The 19,914-nt window shown below is 44.5% G+C and overlaps 1 protein-coding gene across 15 annotated transcripts in view; it reads right to left on the bottom strand.

Moving 5' to 3' along the window:
• LOC114453318 (NLR family CARD domain-containing protein 3-like) overlaps positions 1-19,914 on the bottom strand; it is a 444,189-nt gene that overhangs the window by 355,919 nt on the left and 68,356 nt on the right. Inside the window, exons 8-9 of one of the 15 annotated variants that reach the window (XM_028433181.1) lie at positions 17,892-19,836; positions 17,583-17,604 (exon numbers count right to left, since the gene is read on the bottom strand). The exons of 13 other annotated variants lie outside the window; for them this stretch is intronic. In XM_028433181.1, coding sequence (XP_028288982.1) covers positions 17,598-17,604; positions 17,892-19,836 — 1,952 coding nt within the window. In that variant the 3' untranslated portion in view covers positions 17,583-17,597. Of the gene's footprint in view, positions 1-17,582; positions 17,605-17,891; positions 19,837-19,914 lie in introns of those variants that run through there. One more of the 15 variants, XM_028433182.1, reaches the window with a different exon arrangement.

Below are 19,914 nucleotides of genomic sequence, written 5' to 3'. Positions count from 1 at the left end.
TCAAATTCGTCGTGTGAAATTCAAATTTGTCAAAGTTGAAAATTCTTTCAAATTGGTCAGGTGCACAGTCACTGGGCTAATGACACGTTGGGCAGAGTAACAGACATGTGGCCGACACGGCAGCCCTGTAAAAACCAGCACAATGAAAATGGTCTTACCTTCTGTAGACTTCCCTAGGAGGAACACATGAAAACCAGCACTGAAAGCTGTGTGTGGCAATGGATGGGTTAATGTGGATGTGTGTGCAAAAAGAAGGGGGGGGGGTCTTGTGGAGCTATCAATGACAACCAGTTTGGGTAGTTTAGTTCTCATGTGCCAGAAATTCAAACTACACAACATGGTGCTTTCAAAGATAACTTTACAAGGTGTGAGTGTGTGAGAGCAGCAAAGCAAGAAAAGACAGTGGGAAACAGGCACAGAGGCCACGACAGGCTGAGGAGGACAGAGACCAGAGGCCCACTTCACTGAGAAGGTTCAGGAAACTGCATTTACAGGTGGACTCTGGCAAGACCAGAGAAGCGGGGTGAGGAGACTCAGCAGTTATTCAACTACCACTCAGGTAGGTCCATCACTTCAGGCTCAACATACTCAGGTTCCACTACACCTGCTCTGTGAAATGGGCCCATAACACATCAACATAGCAACACATCAAAGGCCAACATCTGATTAAAGGCCTTTAAGACCTAAAAGATCTTAAACACCTTTTGCAGATTGAAATGAACATTTCTTTGCGCAAGACTAAAACCCTACCATAACGGGAGAGGGTGAGGAAGAGAGAAGACAGAGCGAGTGGCACACGGGCCAAAGAGCACAGATAAGACAAGGTACTTACAGTTTGAAGATGAACGCACACCTACACTGAACCTATTCGACGCAACCACTGGTGACCACGCTGGACTTGATGAAGGCAGGGCTCCTCTTCAGGTCACAGAAATGAACTTTAACTTGGTCGACGTAAAGGATTAACTATTTAATATTTAAACTACTACCAACCTAACTGAAACATTAATGGACACATCATGGATGACTTCATTCACATTTTAAAACATCAACACTGTAAATTAGAGAGAGTCAGAGGAAAGTTGTTGGAAATGAAAGGTTTGGCTCAGCGGCCAGGAAAAACCCAAGAGTCAAATAGAAAACATTACCATCTTACCGTTTGTTGATGTGTTTGCTTGTAGATCAGACTAAAAAAACAACATAAAAACAAGCTTTAATACCTACACATATTAAACACTCATCAACCAGATGATTAAATGAACCTTCAACCTTTCAATGCAGAGCAATACTTAACGTGTGTGAAAGACCATTATAAGGTCAAGAACATTTCATATATGACTTGTTGGATTTAGATCAACCTTTTTAAAACTAAGCAAATCTCCTAAATATTAATCACATCATTGGAGTGGTTCATAAAATGTTCTTTCTTCTAACCAGAGCAGCTGCAGGAGTCTCATCTGACATTAGCATTAAGCTAACCTGCTGCTAAAGGGGGCTGTTTCATAAACACATGTTAGTCTCTGTAACATAATCCCAAGTCTGACTTGTCTCAGAATTATAACTTATGACCTAATTCAACCTGTTATGAAAATAAAATACATATTTCTGAGGCTTTCCTCCTAACATCCTCCATCAGCAGTAATCCATGAACAGAAACATTCATTAGCATTAGCTGCTAACAAAGGTTGCATTTAGGGCTTCACTGACCGTTATGTGAGAGCCTCTGCTTCCCTCTGGAGTTTGGACCGACTCATCCTGCCGGGTCCAAACGTCCCACACACACCGTGGAGCTCCGGCGTCTCATCGCCCCCCCTCACCTGTGGTGGAGAGAAAAGCCTGTTAAGATGTGAAGCTGGTGGAAACCAAAGCTTCTTCCTGCTAGTTCAACATACGTCAGTGCTTCTTACTTTGTGCAGCAGAGACGCTGCCAGCTCCACTTTGGAAGACACCAACGTGACAACTGTCGCACAACTGAAGCTCCGGCACCATCAGAGCACAGCTCCTGTGAAAGAGCAGCACAGTTTAACTCCACAACATTCAAAGCTTTGTACATTTTAGATCCTCAATCATTAGTGACACGATGGATAATGCATGAGGAGAACCAAGCAGTGAAGCTCCCTTTAAAACACCTTCAAAGTCAGAACATGACCATGTCAGAGACTTCTATAGGAAAACACACACAGTGCTTTGAAGGAGCCAGTTTGGTCCAATATGAACCCATCAGTGGTTTTACATCATCACAATAAAGGTTTCACAAATAAAAAAACTGTTGTGCATTTGTTTACCCCTGCAGCACAATCTATGATTGGACCTGGTCTAGATGAGGGAGTGCATCAACAGGACATGACGCCAAATAAGAATATAGTATTATAAATATGTATGTATTATATATAACCACAAAACTTCATTAACCACAGTGTAGATGCTCAGCTGTTTTAATGCTCAATCTAATTTAATTAAAAGAATTTACATTATAACAGTACAAGAGTCAGAAACATGGCACCATGTGGCACACTAGCCTAACAAGCTAACACACCTGACAACAATTAAGCAATTCCGACTAGCATTAGCTGCTAACGTTGCTCGCAATCAAAGTATTAACTGATCTGAGAGAGCTTCTCTTTAAAGTTTGGACCGGGTCATGAGGCTCACAGAAACCTCAGCTGGTTAATTTATGTTAGCTTTAAGTTTAAAAACTTAATTAACACAACGTTATGGTACAAAAGTCAGAACCAGGCCACCATGCACAGCACTGGTTCAAACTGGCCTAACAAGCTAACACACCTGACAACAATTAAGCAGCGTCGATTAGCGTTAGCGGCTAACGTAGCTCGCAATCAAGCCATCACTGACCTTAAAGCAGAGTTTCAGCTTCTGTTTGGAGTTTGGACCGAATCATTCTGAGTCCAAACGTCCCACGAACCCTGTGGAGCTCCCGCGGTTCATGTCCTCACCTGTCTGCACGGACTGAAGGCCGCAGCTCCTGTGAGGGAGGTGGAGCAGCGGATGCTAATGACGAATTAGCATCAGAGCGGCACAGACGCGGCGACGTGATGACGTCATCCAATCAATACGCACAACTTCCGGGACTTAAAAGACAACGGAGATCAAATAAATAATAAAAAGATTCATAAATCATTGGTTATTGATCCACGATCAGGTGAAACGGGCAGGAAGAGAACAAATAAAGAAACATTTCACTGATATTACTGCTGTTGTTATTTTACTACATTAAATATGATCAAAGAATGTGTTCATGTGTGTTTTAACCGTTTTTTCCTTTTCGTTGCTTCATTCAGAACAAACCCTTGAACACTGCTGCACTGACTGTTTATACACTTCTTGTTTTGAGGTGTTCTAAGTTCATGTTTCACCTTTTTGGTTCTCTCTGCATTTTGTAACAGGCTGAATACATTTAGAGCATGGATTAACTAAAATAGCAAACATATAATATTAGATAAACGCTGGTTTAAAAGTAACATAAATATGATGTTTGTATATAAACACATGATCAGGTCAGGCTGATGTAGCAGCAGCGCCCCCTGCTGTTGGAATAAAAAGCTTCATTCAGGGCTTTGCATGTTCTCCGACCAGCTTTATTGCTGCGTTTCCTTTACTTGTGCTAGTGTCCCCAAAAAGGAGGAGCAGCCTCCACCCTGGTCCCACACCGCGCCTGGTTTGTTCCTGAGCAGGTCCTCAGCCTCCTCAGGCTCTGCACCTGGTAGAGCGCCTTCAGCTGGATGTCACTCAGACTGGTTCCGGCCTGCAGGGAAGAAAACTCAAACAAAACAACACCGCTCAACTTTTCCACCACATAAATAGAGTAAACTGACAGAGGAAGAATGGCAGCCTGGTCTGAGGGGATGGATCTCAGTAAGAGAGAAGGGATCAGGGTTTTTGTTCATCATCCTCAAAGAGTTAAACTCACTCACCTGCGGTCTGTGTAGAAGTATGAGAGATAATTTACTGTGTTTCTCTCCCCCTTCTTCTCCTTCATCCCTCCTTCACTCCTCTTCTTCCTTGCTCCACACACAGTGCTGACTCAGCAGTGTGATGTCCTCTCTGTCACAGTGATGGTGGCAGATGAAGCGATGAAGAGTAAAAAGCTGAAGAACTCATTGCTTCAAAGATACTGTGTTTGTTTCTAGCAGAGGATGGTTCTGATCCATCGACCTCTGGGTTATGGGCCCAGCAGGCTCTGCTGAGAAACACCCCAGATGGGACTCGAACCCACAATCCCTGGCTTAGGAGGCCAACACTGGGGCTGGACATGGACATGAGGGTGTTAATGCTGAGTCCTTGTGCAGCTTCAGACAGTGTGTCTCAGTAAGTATCACTCACACCATCCAACATGTTCTTGTACTTTTGGGGTGAGGGGGGTTGAGGTTTGGTCCAGACAGTCCCACTGATCTGACCTACAGCTGCACCGTCACCACACGCAGGAACAGCAGCAGAGCTCTGATTAAATCTGGTCTGTTAGAGACAACTGTTAGAAACTCAGTCTGGACAGACATTATTAACCCTTTAACCTCTGTGTGTTTCTGTGTTTCAGCCTCCATCAGTGGTTCAGACTCTGAAACAACAATCAGCTGCTCTGCTTCAGACATTTCTCTGCACGACCTCATCTGGAGATTCAACCACAGTCAGACCATCCTGACCAAGACCAGGACTGAGACCAAGCACACGGTCTCAGAGGAGTGGAGGCAGCATGTGAAGAGTGTGTCAGAGTCAGGCAGCCTCACCCTGCAGCACTTATCCTCCAATCAGGAGGGACTATACACCTGTGAGCTCACTGATGACGAGGAGACCATCACCACAAACACCTTTGTGAGGACAGAGAGGAATACAGGTAGAACAAATGACATGACATCAAATGCACCATGAGGCGTTCAGGGACACACTAACAGACTGACTGGGGTTATTATGGTTGCAGCCATCTGTGTATCAGCGGTCATCTGCCTGGTGTTGAGATGGAGGCTCAAAAAGGTAACAGCTGTTTTCAACAGATCTTTGTTCCACACACAGAACTGCAGGTCATGACGTCACATGACTTCCTGTCCACAGAGCGTCCGGCTGTGACTGTTATTAAATGCAGGTGTGTCAGTTTGTGATGTGAGTCTTCAGACTCTGCAGCTCCATCAGCTGGTTGCTCCTGCTCCACCTTGATGCTCCACTCTGATTCAATCAGGAGGAGTTTCTGGAACAAAGTTCTTTTTTCATGTTTCCCTGTTCAGTTTAAAAGGCGTCCAGCAGTGGGCGCTGTTCCTCAGTCTACAAAGGCACAGCAGACCGTGGACACGCTGCAGAGTTGGTGAGATAGGACTGCTCTGTCTCTCTGTGTCCTCTCAGTTTGGTTTGGACACTCACACAGGAAGGTTGTCTGCCCCCTGCTGGTCAGAGCCTGCAGTGCTGACCTTCACATGAACTGTTGCAGAAGCATGAACAGGACGACGTGATGTCAGAGGAAGTAAAACAACTCTCAGCTCTGCAGCGCCGCCCTGTGGAACCTGTGTGCTGTGATTTTTTTCCAGGTTTTATTCATTGACAGTAAAAACTATGGACAGAGCTTCCGTGACGTCACCCGTTTGTCTCTGAAGAGCCGTTTTGAGGCTCGTGGGAGGTTCCGAGACATGATGACCGCCGCCATGTTGGCAGCGTCACGTCCGCCAAAACTCCAAATATGGACAAAGAGGGGGAGCACGAGCGGGGTTTAGGGGGGCGGGCGATTGTGGAAGCAGGAAACAGCGTCTTCTGTCATTGACCTGCTGCTGTTGTCATTGTTCAGTTTACTGCTGCTCTCTTTATGTCTTGCTGTAATTACTGTACATTGTGTAATTGTGATATTCTCTCCACAGCTCTGTGATCTTATGACCAAAATTTATATATTGTCAATAAACAGAGCTTTACCGTCCTTGAACAGGTCTTACATATGATTGGTGTTCAGACTGAAGTAGAGCAGGTGTCTGGTGATGTGAGGTAGCTGAATATCTGCAGGGAGCAGACTGCTCTGTAAACACCAGAGGAAATGCACTGAAGACTCATAATAAAGATTCAGTGCTAACTGGCTGTGCTAATGCTAACTGGCTGTGTAGCATCGCTGCCCTTGTTGGTTTTAGCAAATCTAACCTGCAGTAATTGCCATGTTTGATGATGTTATGTATTTATTCTCGCTGTAACTCAGCACTGACGCTTATTACTTCTCTGGTGCACAGATCAGGAAGAGAGTGACAGCCAGCCGATCCTTACAGGGTCCACCAGGAGGCCTGCATGATGTGTTTAGCGTCTCATCGCTTCCACAAATTATTAATATTCTCCCTTTTGATGCGACACTGTCTACAACTTTGCCTGGTGTCAGTGTTTTGCAGCCGGTCACGTCAATACGATAGATAGCGGGTGTTGAGTTTAACTGACCACAGGTCCGATGTTCCCTGAAGGCACCATGGCCGAGCTAAGGCCTCAGCATCATTGTCATGCTGTCACTCAGCAGTCCACACCCATGTCCCAAAACCTCAAAGGTGAAAAAAGGAGAGGCGAAAGTGAAAAAAGATTTGAACCTGAAGAAACAAGATGTGAAACTGTAAAAAATTAAGATCTGAATATATATACCCACAAAGACAAAGCATGAAGACGTGTGTCTGTCCAACAAGCCTTCATGTGACTTTACACACTTAGACTGGAGGCTCACTGCTACACAACACAAACAACCAGCCCACAACAACAACAACAACACAACAGAGGAGGTGTGGAAGGAGCATCCAGCTGGAAGAGGAGGACAGCCTGGAGACAGTTTGTCCACATTCAGACCATGATGGGAGCAGCTGATGTGAGTCTCTGCTCCGTCTGCAGCCCCACAGTCAGAGCACAGCAGTGGACACAAAGAGACACACAACAACACAAACATGCTGCAGCGCTGCAACGTGTGTGGACGTGAACACAGCTGATGGTTCTACAGTTCAGACTCTGTCAGTGTTTCTGCAGCATCCGGTCCAAAGACGTCAGCCAGAACTGATGGTTTACAGACTTTTAATGATTCCTCACAGGACATGAACCAAAGTCAGAGCTGAGCACAAAGTCAACAACTAAACCATGTGTCACATTAAACATCAGCCACATTCATCAAAACCAAGGAAGGATAACCTGTGAGGACTGAAACACTGCAAACGGATCCCTGTGAGGGTCTGAGCAGAACCAGCTGACCTGAGTTCTATGACCCGAGTCATACTGAACTGAGACATTTGACAGACCAAAGTGGAAGGGGATCCACCAACTGAAATGATTACCGAGTTATTGAGGTGTGAATAGGTAAATGTATGTGACAGGGTTAATGTATTATTGTTAAATGTTAAAGGGTACCTACATGCAGTGAGGTCGATAAGTTCTCCTACTTAGAAATCATGGAGGAGTCTAGAACTTTCAGCACAGGTGCATTTCCACTGTGAGAGACAGAAAAATAAAAACCGGAAATCACTTCGTATGATTTTTTAACAATTTATTTGTAAATTACTGTGTCTAATAAGTCTTTGATCACTTGCTGATCAGCCAGATTTCTGACCCTCAAAGACCTGTTATTGTGCGTTTAAATAGTCCAGCTACACTCTGCTCATCATTCTAAATCAGTAGCACCTGTTTGAGCTCGTTAGCCGTCATAAAGACACCTGTGCACCCCACAATCAGCCAAAGTCGTAGCAACATGGGCAAAACCAAAGAGCCAAAGAGAGAGAGATACTCTGAGACGTCATGGTTGAAATCATGCATCACTGAAGGTTCCCCTGCTTAAACCAGCACATGTCCAGGCCTGTCTGTTCCCTCAGTCAGAGCATTGAGGGTGGGTCGAGGCTGGGTCTTCCAACATGACAATGACCCAAAGCACACAGCCAGGACAACCAAGGAGAGGCTCTGTAAGAAGCATATCGAGGTTCTGGAGCGGCCTAGCCAGTCTCCAGACCTAAACCCAACAGAAAATCTTTGGAGGGAGCTCACACTCTGTGCTGCTCAGCGACAGCCCAGAAACCTGACAGATCTATTGAAGATCTGTGTGGAGGAGTGGACCAGAATCCCTCCTGTGTGCAAACCTGGTGAAGAACTACAGGAACCACTGGACCTCTGTAACTGTTAACAAAGGCTTCTGTACCAAATATTCAAATGTTTTGACCTTAAGTGATCAAATTATATTGACCTCACTGTACTTACCTTGCTGCCTAAGTAAGAGTTAAAGGTGAAAAGATCCCACAGAACTAACCTGAACACTTAACTCTTTTCTTTAGGGAGCAGGTAACTCCAAGAAAAACGGAACAAACAGAGATAACTAGCTGAGAATTAAAGTAACTGTTTCTACCATTAGCTCTGCAGAATATTAAAGACCGGTCTGAGATAAACAGACAAAACCAGAACAAACCAGCATTTAAATAAGAAGGACCAAACCAACAGGACATTTGATACTGTTTGTTTATTTTACACTGTAATACTGTACTGTAGATATTCATTGATATTTATTGATACATTTATTGATTTTTTTTATTACTATATTAACCTGCTTAATATTTGTTGTTAAGTAAACTGCCGGCTTATCTACAGCTAGTCACTTCTTTCCAGTGACACAAGTGTTACATGAGCACAAAGTCAACAACTAAACCATGTGTCACATTAAACATCAGCCACATTCTTCAACACCTTACTCAGAGTGCAGCTCAACACAACACATCCTCTACACTGTGACACACAACACACCTTGATGGCCCCTTGGACTGAGGCTTTACTCCTGGTCTGGTTCTTTTTAACCCTTTATGCTGTCAGTTCTATCAAAATAAAGGTCTGGCTCAGCAGGAAATATCAAAATAAAAGCTTTAAATGCCTGTAATCATGTACATATTACTTTGGGGTCATTTACAGTTTCTGTCAGAAATGTTGATAAATTGTTCATTTTCAGGATTTATTGAACTGATCACAGATGTTAGCTTCATGATCAATCAATAGATAGATAGAACCAGCAGCTGATCAAATGAGTCCAAACCCAAAGAGACCCTGAGAGAACCACCATGACAGACTGACAGAGTTCAAGATGGAAGCAGGGTCAGAGCAGAAGACACCTGAAGACCTCCTTCAAGTTCTGAACGTCTCTTCAACGTGGACGGACTCTGCAGCTGCTCTTCAGGGAGAAACATCCACCTTTAAGTGAAGCAGTTCAGTGAAGACGAGCTGTCAGACTGACGGAGCAGAGAGAGCTCCACCTTTACTGAGACACAGTCTGACTGCTGCCAGAGACCATCTGAGGAGGAGGAGGAGGAGGATGATGATGATGATGATGATGATGATGATGAGGATGATGATCTCCCTGTGTGGATTATCAGGACACACTCCGTCCTCTTCATAACCTGTAGAGAGAATGAGTGTGGAGGTGAGTGAGTGTTGACAGAGACTCCCTCCATCAGCAGCATCATCCAGTATAAAGAGCAGCAGGACTTCAGTCCTGTTCAGAGCAGCAGGACTTCAGTCCTGTTCAGAGCAGCAGTGCAGCAGCTGCTTCCTTCCAGCTCTCATGTTAACGTGTTGGAGTGAACACACTGAGCTCCGAGCTCACAGAGCTGCAGACTTTTAGCATCAAGTCTGTGTCCTCTGCAGGTTTCACTCTCAGTGGAGACAGACTGCTGAGTCATCAACACAGACTTTACTGAGGACGTCCTGCTGTCCCATTTAAAGACAGAGTCTCTGTGTGCTGATGGACGTCTCATCTGTCTCTGACAGAGAGACATGGAGGTCACCATTCTCACAGCATCACTGAGGGAAGCAGCCAATCAGAAGGCAGCAGCTTCACAGGAAACACTGGATCTGTGATACTGACTGTGTTTAGTACAAAACAGCTGAAAGCAGCACAGACTGACTCCACCCCTCTACTGACCTCACAGTCTGCAGCCTGCAGTCTGGACTCTGCTCAAGATCCAGCAGCTGCTTCACTCCTGAAAGCTGCAGGTTGTTTCCTCTCAGCTCCAGCTCTGTCAGATGGGAGGGGTTGGACTTCAGAGCTGAGGCCAGAGAAGCACAGCTGATCTCTGACAGACTGCAGTTCTCCAATCTGAATAAAGAATAACAGATGAAATGATTGATAATCAATCAGATGAGTTTCAATGATCAGATGAACATTATTGTGTCCAAACAGCCTTTAAGGTTAACTGACTTTAACAGAGGACGTTTTCTACATATTAACAAACACTTGTTTTTATAACAGCAGAGTACATTTAAAACAGGAGCACCAAAAACATGAACAAAAGTACATTTACAGCTTTATGAACAGAAGCTCTGTGAGGATTTAAATTAGACATATAACAGTATCAGACAGAGAACTGACCTCAGAGTCTGCAGTCTGCAATCTGGACTCTGCAGAAAACCACACAGCTGCTCCACTCCTGAATACCGCAGATGGTTGTAGGTCAGGTCCAGATGTGTCAGATGGGAGGGGTTGGACTTCAGAGCTGAGGCCAGAGAAGCACAGCTGATCTCTGACAGACCGCAGCCCTCCAATCTGAATAAAGAATAACAGATGAAATGATTGATAATCAATCAGATGAGTTTCAATGATCAGATGAACATTATTGTGTCCAAACAGCCTTTAAGGTTAACTGACTTTAACAGCTATCAGAGGACATTTTCTACAGTTTCTGTAACAGACTGAATTTAGGAATTTAGGATGATTCTATTTATACGTCCACACAAACCCCTGTTGAACTTAGTAATATTTTACAAGTCGAACTGAGACGAATTGAAAATTGGATGAGGGACATAAAATGGTGACTAATGCAGGGAAAAGTAAATGTATGGTGTTGGGATCCAGGTCTCTGGTAAAGATCCACCTGTGTTGGGTCTGACTGGGGGGTGCTGTAATAGAACAGGTCACTGAGGTAAAGCTACTCAGTGTGACTGGTGACAGTTTGTTGAATTGGAATAGTCATATAAATCAAACATTATTGAGTCTGGAGGTGTCAAGCACTGTAGAAAATGTATTCCAAATCCAGTGATGAGAACACCAGTATGTTATAAGAACACTGTTTTGAAGTCTACAGACCCCAGGAAGAAGAGCTACTGCTTTGGCAGCAGTTAATGGGGATCTTACTAAACTAGACTGGATTTAGGTCAAGAACAGAAACCAGTCTTAGCTCTGGCTAACAGGGGACTCTGTGTCTGAGTGCATGAAGCAGGATCATGTTGGACAGTAGGGTCGGGCGGTTTCAGCTAAATCTTCCTGAGTGCTTGCCTGGTCCCGTCTCCACTGTGCCTGCATAGAGAGGGGGGGTGTCTGCACAGAGCTCCATCAAAACAGCTGCTGTAGCCTACAATTCACTGCAGGTAAAGTGCATTATAAACTGCCTGGAACAGGTAGCCATCTTTGTCAGTTAATATCTGTGTTCACTGTCTTCCTCATAGCTCTTTCTCTCTCTCTCTCTCTCTCTCTCTCTCTCTCACGTCATGTTCATGAACTTTATCAAATGTCTCCAAAAGTAAAATACATTATACTACTGAAGAAAAACTGTAGATTCAACCACACAAGGCATCAAATAAAATATGTTTAATATTTGATCCTATTTTTTATATAAGTGGATTGCACTTTTTTATTAATGGTATTAAAAATGATACTGTCGCTACCTGTGTGCCCCGCCGGTATACCTTAATACCTTAATACCTTAATACCTTAATACCACCCAACCCTACTGGACAGGAAGTAAAGTTCAGCTCTCTTTCCTGTCATGTGTGCAGCCTTTGGAGGCCTCAGCTCCAGGGCACAGAAACTATCTCTGACATGTAAACCAGAGGAAGTGAGTGAGCACAATAACAAAAGACATTCACTGACTGGAAGGAGCAGAAACGACTGGTTACATGATCCTTGAAGAACAACACATAATCTGAACTGTATGTACACTAACATGTACGACACACTCATTCATATGCAGCATAAGAAGATTCATATTACTGTATTACAATATGGACCAAAGCTTTATGGATGGAAGCTCTGTGAGTTTTACAACAGTATCAGACAGAGAACTGACCCCAGAGTCTGCAGTCTGCAATCTGGACTCTGCAGAAAACCACACAGCTGCTTCACTCCTGAATCCTGTAGATTGTTCCAGCCCAGGTCCAGATGTGTCAGGTGGGAGGGGTTGGACTTCAGAGCTGAGGCCAGAGAAGCACAGCTGATCTCTGACAGACTGCAGCCCCCCAATCTGAATAAAGAATAACAGATGAAATGATTGATAATCAATCAGATGAGTTTCAATGATCAGATGAACATTATTGTGTCCAAACAGCCTTTAAGGTTAACTGACTTTAACAGCTATCAGAGGACATTTTTTACAGTTTCTGTAACAGACTGAATTTAGGAATTTAGGATGATTCTATTTATACGTCCACACAAACCCCTGTTGAACTTAGTAATATTTTACAAGTCGAACTGAGACAAATTGAAAATTGGATGAGGGACATAAAATGGTGACTAATGCAGGGAAAAGTAAATGTATGGTGTTGGGATCCAGGTCTCTGGTAAAGATCCACCTGTGTTGGGTCTGACTGGGGGGTGCTGTAATAGAACAGGTCACTGAGGTAAAGCTACTCGGTGTGACTGGTGACAGTTTGTTGAATTGGAATAGTCATATAAATCAAACATTATTGAGTCTGGAGGTGTCAAGCACTGTAGAAAATGTATTCCAAATCCAGTGATGAGAACACCAGTAGAATCATTAGTTTGATCACATTTAGATTATTGTTCAATCATTTGGTCAAGTACAACTGAAATGAACTGAAGCAAAGTGCAAGTTGCTCAAATAAAGCAGCTGGTGTAGTTTTAAGCTGCCCTTTCAGGACTAGTGTTAGAGAACTGAATACCAGCTAGTTTGGCTAAGTGGAAACGGTAGGATTCATTATTCTGTTATTAACTTTATTAGAAACACTGTTATTACAAAAATGACAAAAATACTTTACAGCAGACTGTTGAATGGTTGAAGGGAAAAACTATGGAACTTATGAACCCTATAGTAGCATAACTGTAACTGTGATAAGGAATAATGTAGAGCTGCTGTTTCACTGTTTTAGTTTTTAGTACGTTGCTGTACTGTCATGTAGGAATGTGTGCACTCCATTTTGTCTATATAACGTATTGTTTTATGTTAAGAATACTTTTTGAAGTCTACAGAGCCCAGGAAGAAGAGTTACTGCTTTGGCAGCAGTTAATGGGGATCTTACTAAACTAGACTGGATTTAGGTCAAGAACAGAAACCAGTCTTAGCTCTGGCTAACAGGGGACTCTGTGTCTGAGTGCATGAAGCAGGATCATGTTGGACAGTAGGGTCGGGCGGTTTCAGCTAAATCTTCCTGAGTGCTTGCCTGGTCCCGTCTCCACTGTGCCTGCATAGAGAGGGGGGTGTCTGCACAGAGCCCCATCAAAACAGCTGCTGTAGCCTACAATTCACTGCAGGTAAAGTGCATTATAAACTCTCTCTCTCTCTCGTATTAAAAATGATACCATCACTACCTGTGTGCCCCGCTGGTATACCTTAATGCAGGGGTGGCCAAACTTTTTTCGGGGAGGGCCAGATTCGATAATGCGAAACTCTCCGAGGGCCAGCAGTCCATGATGTCATTATTTTAAACAATAAAAACTGTGTATGCTGTTTTGTAATATGTTACATCTTACACAGCAAACAAAATAACATCTTAGCATTCAGATGAACAGATCAGAAAATGTTATCTGAATTTACAGCATAAATTTAAAACATTCAGAAACTGTGTGGTTGTGATAACAGAGCAACAAGTTATTGACTCTACTGTGAAGGTGAGATCTGATCATATGTGCAGGTCTGGTTTAGGAGCAGCAGACATCAGTAAAATGTCAGGTAGACCAGGTGGGAGTCATTTAGTGCTGATCTCAAAGGGTCTGTAATTTAATGTTTACACAGGTTTGCAGTGCATGGCAACGAGACGTAAAAACGTGATGACGTGCCTTACGACAGATGCGTACTGAATGATGGAGTCTTTTTGAGAGAAGTGCCGCGTCTCTGTACAGCTGACAGTTTAATAACAGAGAACGTTAACAAGCAAAGACGGACTGCTCTGCTGCTCCAGTAAAACATCACAGTTTATCACAGACAGTCTGCTCACACGACACAAACTAAATTCATGGTTTACAAATGTTCGCATTTCTGGAGAGTTGCTTTTATCCAGCCGCCGGTAAAAAGGCCCGAGGTCAGGATGCAGCCTCCCCGTGCAGCAGGGAGCAATGAGCGTCCCCCTCCCTCTCCATCATGTTGCTTTAACTTCTGTAAGCCCCCCAGTACTCCGGCACATTCCCCAGAGAGGGACGCTCAATGCTGCACGGGGAGGTTGCTCTCTGGCCGGGCAGCACGCTCCCATGCACCCCGTCCATGAATTCTAATAGGGCTACTATACTACAACTAATAATAACAATATAACGTGCGCACGTTATACATAATTCGTGGCCACAATTTATTTCTTTTTGACCATGTCACAGAGGGGCTCCTAGTTTTGGAGAACTTCACTTGTACAGACGCTCTCTGATAGCAGGTTGTATGCAGAAGCATGTTTAGTCTCGTAGTGAATTGTGTTGAAGTGCTGAACCGGTGTTTTGCACCTTCGGAGCCCTCTGCGTAGCTGGAACCAACAACCAAGCCCTGCAGCCCCGCGTGACGCACCATGATGCAGACAGAGAGAGACAATGTTCTGCTCGGAGAATCATGCAAACATTACACAATGAGTTAAAAACAAAAACAAGAAATGCCTGTTGATTTTGTATGATTTACTCTGTTTGGCTGGCGGGCCAAAAATAACACATTTTAAGATAGAAGCCGCGGGCCATAGAAAATCCGACCGCGGGGACGTAGTTTGGACACCCCTGCCTTAATACCTTAATACGGCCCAACCCAACTGGACAGGAAGTAAAGTTCAGCTCTCTTTCCTGTCATGTGTGCAGCCTTTGGAGGCCTCAGCTCCAGGGCACAGAAACTATCTCTGACATGTAAACCAGAGGAAGTGAGTGAGCACAATAACAAAAGACATTCACTGACTGGAAGGAGCAGAAACGACTGGTTACATGATCCTTGAAGAACAACACATAATCTGAACTGTATGTACACTAACATGTACGACACACTCATTCATATGCAGCATAAGAAGATTCATATTACTGTATTACAATATGGACCAAAGCTTTATGGATGGAAGCTCTGTGAGTTTTACAACAGTATCAGACAGAGAACTGACCTCAGAGTCTGCAGTCTGCAATCTGGACTCTGCAGAAAACCACACAGCTGCTTCACTCCTGAATCCTGCAGGTTGATGTTCTCACTCAGGTCCAGATGTGTCAGATGGGAGGGGTTGGACTTCAGAGCTGAGGCCAGAGAAGCACAGCTGATCTCTGACAGATTGCAGTCCCCCAATCTGAATAAAGAATAACAGATGAAATGATTGATAATCAATCAGATGTGATCAGTTTCAATGATCAGATCTACATGTGTGTGTCCTCATCAACATGTCAGCAACATTCACACCTGTTCATGTCAACACAGATCAATAACCTGCTGCTGACCTCAGTCAGTCAGTCATTACAGGATCAATATCAGATCACACATGTTGGAGCACAAACTGTTCATCATTTCATTCCAGCCAATCAGAGAGCTTCTTACATGGACAGTTATCTTTGTCTGACAGTTTTCAGCAGAAAGTGTCACAGACAGAATAAATGGAGGCTAGAAGAAGAAGCTGAATGACAGAAACCTCAACAGCTGAGGAAGAGGAGGCAGAAATGGAGACGATGAAGACATTTACACCATTTTAAACATCAGAATAAATTCTATAATCTCAGATTATTCTGTCAATCCTCTTATCCTTTATTAATTTCAATCATTCATTATTCATTGATTTCAATGATGTCCTCCATGTTCTTATGATGTTTGTGAAAACCTCTTTCATTGATTGATAGATTAATCATTCATGTTTGAACCCAAACTGGAAGCTGCTTCCACAGCTGAGCTGCCTGACAGCTAAAGGCTTGTCTACATTCTACTGTGATGAATCCTAGGAACTACAAGTAAAGATCTGAGATCTGACTGTTCTGTTAGGAACATACAGTTCTATCAGGTCCTGCAGAGTTTATGGAGCTAGTCCATGAAGAGCCTTGTAGGTAAGGAGAGGGATCTTGAAGTTTATTCTTGAGTCCACTGGGAGCCAGTGAAGAGAAGCTAGAACAGCAGAGATATGATCCTTTGGCTGCTTCCTGTCAGAACTCTAGCTGCTGCTTCTGGATCAGCTGCAGCTGTTCATGCAGTGATGTGGACATCCTGACAATAGTCAGCTGCAGTAGTCCAGTCTAGAAGTAACAAAAGCCTGGAGGAGGTTTTCAGCATCACTCTGAGAGAGGATGCTCCTGATCTTAGTGATATTACAGAGGTGGAAGAAGGCGGTCTGAGAGACCTGTTTCATATGAGGGATAAACCACATGTCCTGATCAAAGAGAACTCTGAGGTTCCTCACAGTCGGACTGGAGGACAAAGTCTCCAGAGAGAGAATGTTATCAGATAATCTAGATCTGAGATGTTTGGGCCAAAAACAATGAGCTCAGTTTGGTCTGAGTCTAACAGTGAAACGTTGGAGGTCATCCAGTCCTTTCATAGACAAACATGTTCATGTCTGTTTCTATAGAACCTTTGATTGTACTTATAGATTACTGAACATCTACAAGTGGTCCATCCACAGAAGCAGACTGAGGGCTTTGTTCTTTATCTGTTAACATTGGAGTCAGATTCTCAGCAGATTTCTTCACAGACAGAAAAAATGATCCCTGACACCAACGACTCTTTAATGAACCTGTGAACACCAGACTGGAGCTGATCTGTCATCAGACCACCGAGGACTGAGGAGACACCTGCTGATAAGAAGGACCATGATGCTCCTTCATTTAAACTGTCTGTGCTCCCTGTTCTGTCTGTCAGTCCTGACAGGTGCTCTGTGCAGTCTGAGACAAACGGGACCTCCATTCTTCATAAACCTGATCATAAATAATAACAGAGAACTGACCTCAGAGTCTGCAGCCTGCAGTGAGGACTCTGCAGTCCAGAACACAGCTGCTCCACTCCTGAATCCTCTAGATGGTTCCAGCTCAGGTCCAGTTCTGTCAGATGGGAGGGGTTGGACTTCAGAGCTGAGGCCACGACTTCACAGTGAGTCTCTGAGAGTCTACAGCCAGAAAGTCTGTGATGACAGAAACATCAGAAAACATGTTATTATGAAAGAGGACACTTTATATGGACTTCATCTGAAGACAGCTGGACACGTCCTGTTGGACATGTTGCTCTGCACATCAGTGCCTCAGCTCATCTGATCTGACTGTGTTTGACATGAAACAATAATCCTCATCAGACTGTTAACCTGTGCTGTAATCTGCTGATGAAAGCAGAGAACATGGAGTTCCATTCAGGCCTCCATGCTGTCCATAGTCTGTCAGTGAGATCTGACCCACGTCTGAGTCCACAGAGTCACCATGAGGACGTCTTCATCAGAGACACATTCTGAGTGTTCTTACTGAGCGGCTGCTGCAGCTACAGTTACACACTGATGTCAACAATGATCAGATTTGTATAGAAACACACAAACAGAAGAACATCTGTCAAATGGAACAATGATTAGAAACAACAAGAAAACTTCTTCATTCATTTAACAGCTTTAAACAGAAACAGCTGAAAAATCCACGTTTTCACAGCTGAAGAACATCTGAGACAAAAACACAGCTGACATGTTCCAATGAACACTTGGACCTCTGAAGAACCATAGTGTGGCTCTGTGAAGACCTGAACCACTAATCTACACTGATTCACAATCATCCTCACATCTGGACTCACCGAGCCTTCCTGCAGTTCCTCACAGCTGGAATCAGTCTCAGTCGTCCCTGGTCTGTTGTGTTGTACTTCTTCAGGTCCAGCTCCTCCAGAACCTCCTCTGACATCTGCAGCATGTAGGCCAGAGCTGAACAGTGGATCTCAGAGAGTCTCTTCTCTGATCTGGTCTCTGACTGCAGGAACTCTTGGATCTCCTGATGGACTGAGAGGTCCTTCATCTCCATCAGACAGTGGAAGATGTTGATGCTTCTGTCAGGAGAGATTTCATCAGTGTTAATCTCCTTCAGGTTGTTGATGACTGTCTGGATGGTTCCTGGGCTGGTCTCTGTCTGACCCAGCAGGTCTCCTAAGAGCCTCTGGTTGGACTGCAGAGAGAGGCCATGAAGGAAGCGTACAAACAGGTCCAGGTGTCCATTTTTACTTTCGAGGGATTTTAACATGACTCTCTCAAGGAATTTGTCCAGTGAAAACTCATCATATTGAATAGTCATGCCATATTCCTTCATGTCACGATCATCAGCATCCTCAGAGTTAGTATTCTTCTCTTTATCAGAATCCAGCAGATCCTTGTAGGCACCGCTGTCTTTATCATAATAGTATTCCTCGTCTTTATCTAGAGATGAGCTCCAGTAGTCTTCTCCCAGGAACCCTCTCAGCAGCTCGATGTTCCTGTTAGTGTAACAGTGGAACATGTAGACTGCAGCCAGAAACTCCTGAATGCTCAGATGAACAAAGCAGTAGACTGTTTTCTGGAAGATCACACTCTCTCTTTTGAAGATCTGTGTACAAACTCCTGAGAACACCGAGGCCTCTGTGACATCCAGACCACACTGCTCCAGGTCTTCTTGGTAGAACATGATGTTTCCTTTCTCCAGATGTTCAAAGGCCAGCCTCCCCAGCTGCAGAAGAACTTCCCTGTCAGCCTCCGTCAGCTCCTGAGGACTGGTCTCATGTCCCTCATGGTACTTGTGCTTCTTCCTGATGGTCTGGACCAGCAGGAAGTGTGAGTACATGTCAGTCAGGGTCTTGGGCAGCTCTCCTCTCTGCTCTGTAGTCAACATGTGCTCCAGAACTGTAGCAGTGATCCAGCAGAAGACTGGGACTGCACACATGATGTGGAGGCTCCTGGAGTTCTGGATGTGGGAGAGGATTCTGCTGGACAGCTCTTCATCACTGAACCTCCTCCTGAAGTACTCCTCCTTCTGGGCGTCAGTGAAGCCTCGTACTTCTGTCAGCCTGTCCACACATGCAGGAGGGATCTGATTGGCTGCTGCCGGGCGGGAAGTTATCCAGACCAGAGCCGAGGGAAGCAGGTTCCCCTGGATGAGGTTTGTGAGCAGCACGTGGACCGATGACTTCTGTGTGACATCAGACAGCCGCTGACTGCTGCTGAAGTCCAGAGAAAGTCTGCTTTCATCCAGGCCGTCAAAGATGAACAAAGGTTTACAGACAGCGAGCTGCTCTGCTGTGACCTTCTGTAATGTTGGATGGAAGACATGGAGCAGCGTCAGAAGACTGTGCTGCTCATCTCTGATCAAGTTCAGCTCCCTGAAGGAAAGCAGAACCACCACACTGACATCTTGGTTCTCTGAGCCCTCGGCCCAGTCCAGACTGAACTTCTGCACTGAGAAGGTTTTTCCAACGCCAGCGACGCCGTTCGTCAGAACCACTCTGATGGCTGTCTGTTGGTCAGCTGAGGCTTTGAAGATGTCCTGGCACCTGATTGGAGTCTCATGGAGGGTCTTCTTCTTGGAAGCTGTCTCCAGCTGCCTGACCTCATGTTGCGTCTGGACCTCTTCGCTCTGTCCCTCTGTGATGTAGAGCTCAGTGTAGACCCTGTTTAGGAGGGTTCCACTTCCTGTTTCATCAGTTCCTTCAGTCACATGTTCACATCTCCTCCTCAGACTGACCTTATGTTCCTCTAAAACCTGCTGCAGACCAACATCTGCTGAAAGACAAGGACCACAATGAGACATCTGTCATGTCTGTACAACACAACACAACCACAAGTCCAGTTTCAGAAAAG

This window comes from Parambassis ranga, chromosome 20 (genome assembly GCF_900634625.1).
Source record: "Parambassis ranga chromosome 20, fParRan2.1, whole genome shotgun sequence".
Classification (NCBI taxonomy): domain Eukaryota; kingdom Metazoa; phylum Chordata; class Actinopteri; family Ambassidae; genus Parambassis; species Parambassis ranga.
The sequence above is the reverse complement of the archived record's forward strand: the minus strand, read 5'-3'. Positions and strand labels throughout refer to the sequence as shown.